This window comes from Eulemur rufifrons, chromosome 30 (assembly GCF_041146395.1).
Source record: "Eulemur rufifrons isolate Redbay chromosome 30, OSU_ERuf_1, whole genome shotgun sequence".
NCBI classification, from domain to species: Eukaryota; Metazoa; Chordata; class Mammalia; order Primates; family Lemuridae; genus Eulemur; species Eulemur rufifrons.
In genome coordinates this window covers 97,667,279-97,674,446 of record NC_091012.1, presented here as the reverse complement: position 1 = coordinate 97,674,446, position 7,168 = coordinate 97,667,279, and the positions used below count along the sequence as shown (strand labels likewise).

Sequence of the window (7,168 nt, the reverse complement as noted above, 5' to 3'; positions counted from 1 at the left end):
ACTGGATTGTAAAGCTCTTGAATAATTTGTTTGCTTACCGCGCCCCCCCCCACCCGGCCCCCGCGACCCTCCCACACATATATCCATCAGCCATGCAGAGTTTACTACTTAGAGGTAAACTTAAATTTCTTCTAATCTTAAAATTACATAGATTGTATAAAACTCTCCATAAATTTAGTTGCACTGGGCAGGGGGCGGGGCGCGATGGAAAAACACTATATATAATAAAGGCATCATTTTTCAAGACCCATCCTTGTAGAAACGTTAAAATGGGGTGAAGTAGGGAGGAGAGTGGAGGCGGAGAGGGGATATACGTCTCAGGATACAGGAAATACGGTAAGAGCGAACCCGGAGGAAGCCAGCTCTGTGCCTGGAGGGGACCCGCCGCCATCTCAGGTCTCTCGGCCTTGCCAGGCCCACCGGAGAAAACTGACGCCCGGAATCTATAATCCTTATGGGGGACCAACATTGTGCCTCCGGGAAATCCACGCTCCCACCTGGAAACACGCGGGAAGCCAAACCTTCAAAAAAGCGCTGCCTCCTTGCTCCGCGGTGGGATTATCCGGAAGGAACTCCCAACGGAGGTAGTACCACGCTCCCCTCCGCACCTCCTCCAGCTTCAGCCAGCCTGAAGTCGCACCCTGCTCCTCCTGAGAAGTAGTGAAATATATTTCATCCACCCCAAATCAGGTCAGGTTCGTTCTTTCTTACCTGGGACATCCAGGCTCTCTGAAACTTATTTATGCATTTGCCCAGATCTCCTTCCCCTTTTCCTTGTCTTCTTTCCATGATTTCAAAATAGAAGAAAGAACATGCAGGCGTTAAACACCTCTTTCACAAAATATGCTTGGATGAATGATAGATGTTTAGTTATATTAAATAATTGTTTTTAATATTTTAGATGTGATAATTGTGGTTATATCTTACAAGAAATAGACTTGAATCTTTTGATGTGTTTGAAAGTAATCCAGTAAGGCCAAGGTAGGGGGAAATATAATCAAAGTGCTCATGAGTTGATAATTTAAACCTGGGTGATGTATATGTGGGGATTTGTTATACCATTCACAATACTTTTGTGTATATTTGAAAATTTTCTATTTAAAACAGTGCCTGGTTTAGGACCAATAACAATCATATATGGAAGGCCTAATGCCTATGCCCAGCACTGTACTAACAGAAGGGATTGTAAAGTAAGCCTTCAGAAGTGTGTGGCTTTCTCTGTGTAAGGCCGGAGAGTTTAATTAAAGTGGAAAAAAAAGCTACAATATGATGGTCAAATCCAAGTTCCATAATGTTTGCTTGTTCAAGGTATTCAGGAAGCAAGGAGGATGGACCAAGTCACTCTGCCTGGCAGTAATCATGAGCCATCACAGAGGAAGGGGAAACTTTGGGTGGGCCTTAAAGGGTGAGTGATATCTCTCACGTGGAGGGGGAGGGAATGTTTCTCAGGCCTCAAGTTTCCAAAGCAAAAGCCCCCAGGCCAGCTTGTTCTGGAAACAACTCTGCCATAATTCTAAGTGTGTAAGAAGGACTAGGAGGTGAAGATAGAGTGCTTTCAGGGCCTTGAATGTTATGCTGAGTATGTTGTTTATTCCCTGAGCAGTGGCAACCATAGATTTTCAAGCAAATGATATTATTTGTATTTTAAGAGCCCAGTTCTTACTATCAGAGAAGCACTCTCTGGTAGTAATTTAGATTAGCTTTATAGAATGCAAAATATAAAGCCAAATATGACTCAAGTCACATAGAACCTTGTAATCCAAATGAGAGAGGCATCCTGTTTTCATTCGTACAATAAACCTTTATGGAGCTCTTACAATGGGTAGGAATTGTGCTGGGAGTTGTAGGGAATGGATGGCCAAGGCATAGTAGCTGGTACATATTAGAAGTGAAATAGCTATTTGAATAAATAAGTCAATGAATGATGGGATAACACGGGCAACCAAGGAGGTTCTAGATAACAGTATTCAGTGGTAGTACATTTAAAAAGCATCTCCTGTCATTCTACACAGCCTTATTTCTCTCATCTTTACCTCAATCCAAAGGGGTAGTGGGGTGCAGGGTATAAGGTGAGCAATGCTTGGATAGAAAACAAAAAAACGTTGTTTAGGGCAAAAAGTGTAAGAGCTACATAATTTTCCCCCAGTGATTCACATCATTGAAAATTGTAATAATGCACAAAATTTATTGAAGAGTTTTTAGGTACCAGACATTGTTCTAAAGGGCTTTGCATGTTTTAATTTATTTAATAACAACAACTCTAATAGGGAAATTTGTATGGGCCAAGGGAGGTTGTATAACTTGTCACAAGTTATACAGCACTAAGTGACTGAGCTGGGCTTTGAACCCAGAAAGTTTGATTCCAGAGTCTATACTCTAAACTGCTATGCAATGCACCCCTTCTAATAGTATGTACACAACTGTTTTATAGGAGTATAACATTGAAATGGGGGTAGGGTGGAGCATAAGGACTTGAGGAAACCTGGGGGAAAGGAGATGAACAGTAACAGAAGAAATTATATCACTGTATTTTTACTATTTTTCAGTTTATGAGGGATTGCAGTATGAATCCATTTCCTTGGTGCATTCATAAAATAGTTCACCCAGTGAAGACAATGAAGATTATTTACAATGCTATCCTGCTATTTCCGATGTCCTGCACCTGGAACTTGTAATTTTTCAGGTAATCTCTTTACTAAAAATTTATTAAGAGGAGGAGGAGGAACTGGTTTTGAGAAATTAAAAACAACTAGCCAAACAAAACATAAAAAGCTAGTACCAAATGATAAAGTGGAAACCATTTTCTACATTATATGAAACTGTATATACTATGTGATAATAATATAATTTGCAAAATGTCTTTTTAGATTCATTTCTAATTACCTTATTGTTACTGTAAAACATATCTTTTAAACTATATTTTCTAATTATTTCTGGTAAATGGGAATATGGTGATATTTTAATATGTTGATTTTATATGCTGCAGCCTTTCTGAATTCTATTTGTCCTAATAATTTATAGCTTTTCTTAGATTATATAGATTAATTAATTATGCTGTAAATACTGGCAGTTTCTTCCTTTCCATTTTTTTTTTTTTAAGCTTCTCTTACTATGCTAGCTAGGATCTTTAGTACAAAGAGAAATAATAGCATTGGTAGAGGATTTCCTTGTCTTGCTCCTGAATTCTACAGAAGTTTCACATTTTTAATAGATTTTCTTTTTCAGGTTAAGGAGTTCCTTTATACTCTTAATTTGCTGAGAGTTTTTATTATAAATGGTTATGAAGTTTTTTAACCAATTGCTTTCTTCATATCTACTGCCATGATCATATGCTTTTTTTCCTCTATTGATATGACAGTGCAACCATGTGTTAAATTATAATAATCAATTTTCTAATGTATTTACTGCTTTTGGTTTCATCAAGCTCCACCATATAATAGTGTTTCTTATTTTAATAATTTTAGCTTTTATTTTTATATTTCACTTTCTTCTGCTTTCTTTTTATTTGCTCTTTTTCTAATTTATTGACTTGGACCTTTAGCTTGTTAATTTTCCATCTTTTTTAAAATAAGAATTTGGGGCTATAAAGGTTTCTCTAATGTATTTAGAACAATTCCATGGGTTTTTATATATAGTTTGTTTATTATCATTCAATATTTATTATTTTAAAATTTTTTCTATGATCAGCCATAAAAAAATGAGCTACTTATTGTATTATCCTGGATGGAGCTGAAGCCCATTCTTCTAAGTGAAGTATCACAAGAATGGAAAAACAAATACCACATGTACTCACCAATAAATTGGTACTAATCGATCAACAATAAGGTGCACATATGGGAAGTAACATTCATAGGGTGTTGGGCAGGTGGGAGGGGGGAGGAGGGGATGGGTAAATTCACACCTAATGGATGCAGTGTTCACTGTCTAGGGGATAGGTACACTTGTAGGCCTGACTTGGATGGTGCAAAGTCAATTTATGTAACCCAAGCATTTGTACCCCTATCATACTCTGAAATTAAAAAAATAATAATTTAAAAAATTCTTGTATGATTTCTTCATTGTCCCATGAATTATTTGGAAATATTAATTTCCAAACATATGGGCCTCCTTTTAAAAAACTCATATGATGAAATCATTAGTACAATTGCAGGTAAACTTCATCTTTTTTTCAGTTTAAAAAAATTTTTAAATCATTCTTTTTGTGTGTCTGTACATTGTTTTTTTATTATTTCAAAATATTATGGGGGTACAAATGTTTTTGGTTATTTGGATCACTTTTGTTATGCTTGAGTCAGGGTTATAAGTGTGCCCATCACTGAGATAGTGTTCATCATGCTAGGTTTTTGCCCATTCCCTCCATCCCCCTCACCTCTGCTTGATTTCCACTGACTTTTACTTGCCTCTGTGCACATGTGTGCTCATTGGTTAGTTCCAGTTTAATATCAACTATATGTAGTATTTGATTTTCCATTCTTTAGGTACTTCACTTAGGACAATGGTCTCCAGTTCCATCCAAATTGTTGCAAAAGGCCTTAATTCATCCTTCTTTGTGGGTGTGTAGTATTCTGTAGTATACACATACCACATTTTGTTACTCCACTCCTGAATTGATGGACACTTGGGTTGATTCCACATCCTTGCAATTGTGAATTGTGCTGCAATAAATATTCAAGTGCAGATGTCTTTTTGATAAAATGACTTATTTTTCTTTGGGTTTACCCAGTAGAGGGATTGCTGGACCAAATGGTAGGTCTACTTTTAGTTCTTTGAGAAATCTCCATAGTGTTTTCCATAGAAGTTATACTAATTTGCTGTGCAACAGTATATAAACGTTTCTTTTCTCTCTGCATCCAGGCCAGCATCTATTGTTTTTGAACTTTTTAATAAAAGCCATTCTAACTGGGATAAGGTCATATCTCATTATGGTTTTAATTTGCATTTTCCTGATGATTAGTGGTGTTGAGCATTTTTTCATATGTTTATTGGTCATTTGTCTATCTTTTGTTGAAAAGCTTCTGTTCATGTCTTTTGCCTACTTTTTAATAGGCTTGTTGGTCTTTTCCCTGCTGATTTGCTTGAGTTCTTTATAGATTCTATTTACTAGCCCTTTATGGGATATATAGCTTGTGAACATTTTCTCCCATTCTGTAGGTTGACTATTTCCTCTGTTGATTGTTTTCTTAGCTGTGCAGAAGCGTTTTAGTTTAATCAAGTCCCATTGATTAATCTTTGTTGTTGCTGTGATTGCCATCAGGGTCTTATTCATAAATTCTTTGCCTAGGCTGATATCTATTAATAGAAGAGTTTTTCCAACATTTTCTTCTAGCATTCATATGGTTTCATGCCTTACATTTAATTAAGTCTTTTATCCATCTTGAATTAATTTTTGTGAGTGGTGAGAAATATGGCTCCTGTTTCATTCTTCTACATGTGGCTATCCAATTCTCTCAGCACCATTTATTGAATAGGGCATCTGTTTCCCAGTGTATATGGCTCTCTGCTTTGTCAAAGAACAGTTGGCTGTATGTGGGTGGTTTTATATCTGGCTTCTCTGTTCTATTCCGTTGGTCTATGTCTCTATTTTTGTGCCAATACCATGCTGTTTTGGTTACCATAGCTTTGTAGTATAGTTTGAAGTCTGATAATATGATGCCTTCAGATTTGTTCTTTTTGCTTAAGATTGCTTTGGCTATTCATTCTCTTTTCTGGTTCCAATCAAAGCATACTTTCATTTTTTTTTTAGATCTGTGAAATATGACCTTGGTGTTTTGTTGGGGATTGCATTGGATCTGTAAATCACACTGGGTAGTATGGACATTTTAACAATGTTGATTCTACCCACCCATGAGCATGATATGTTTTTCCATTTTTGTGTGTCATATGTGATTTCTTTCCTCAGTGTTTCCTAGTTCTCTTTGTAGAGATCTTTCACCTCCTTGGTTAAATACATTCCTAGGTTTTTTATTTTCTTTGTAGCTATTGTGAATTTTTCTGAGTGTTTAATTTCACTCTCAGCTTAACTGTTATTAGTATATACAGATGCTACTGAATGCTGTACATTGATTTTGTATTCTGAGACTTTGCTGAATTTATTTATAAATTTCAGGAGACTCTTGTTGGCGTCTTTGGGGTTTTCTAGATGTAGAATCACATTGTCAGCCAAAAGCAATAGTTTGGCCTCCTCTTTCCTGATATGTATACCCTTTATTTCTTTCTTTTGCCTGATTCCTCTGGCTAGGACTTCCAGCACTATGTTGAATAGAAGTGGTGACAGTGGGCACCCTTGTCTTGTTCCAGTTCTTAATGGGAATGCTTTTAACTCTTCCCCATTCAGTATGATGTTGGCTGTGGGTTTGTCATATATGGCTTTTATAATTTTGAGATATGTTCTTTCTATGCCTAGTTTGTTGAGGGTTTTTATCATGAAAGGATACTGAATTTTGTTGAATGCTTTTTCTGCATCTATTGAGGTGATCATATGGTTTTTGTCTTTGTTTCTGTTTATGTGGTGAATTACATTTATTGATTTACCTATGTTGAACCATCCTTGCATCACCATGATGAAGCCCACTTAGTCCTAGTGGATTATTTTTTTGATGCACTGTTGAAATTGGTTTTCTAGTATTTTATTGAGGATTTTTGCATCTCTGTTCATAAGGGATATGGGTGGTAGTTTTCTTTTTTTGTTGTGTCATTTTCTGGCTGTGGTATCAAGGTGATAGAGGCTTCATAGAATAAGTTGGGGAGGATTCCCTCCTTTTCAATGTCATAGAATAATTTCTGCAGTATGAGTACCAGCTCCTCTTTGTAGGTCTTATAAAATTCAGCAGTGAATCCATCTGGTCTGGGGATTTTTTGTTATTGTTGGAAGCTTCTTTATTACTGCTTCAATCTTGTTGCTTGTTATTGGGCTTTTCAGAAGTTCTACTTCTTCCTGATTGAGTCTTGAGAGGTTATGTGTTTCTAGGAATTTGTCTATTTCCTCTAGGTTTGTGAGTTTGTGTGTGTAGAGATTATCATAGTATTCACAGATGATATTTTGTATTAATATTTCTATGGTATCAGATGTAGTATCTCCTTTTTCATTTCTGATTGAGCTTATTTTGGTCCTTGTTAATCTAGCAAGAAGTCTTATCAATTTTGTGTATCTTTTCAAAGAACCAACGTT

The 7,168-nt window shown here is 36.3% G+C and overlaps 1 protein-coding gene across 1 annotated transcript; it reads left to right on the top strand.

Annotated features, from left to right (window-relative positions):
- Positions 1-454: 454 nt before the first annotated feature.
- NBDY (negative regulator of P-body association) lies at positions 455-661 on the top strand. Its single transcript, XM_069463957.1, has one exon. The coding sequence runs from the start codon at positions 455-457 to the stop codon at positions 659-661; it is 207 nt and encodes a 68-aa protein (XP_069320058.1).
- The last annotated feature ends 6,507 nt before the right edge of the window (positions 662-7,168 follow it).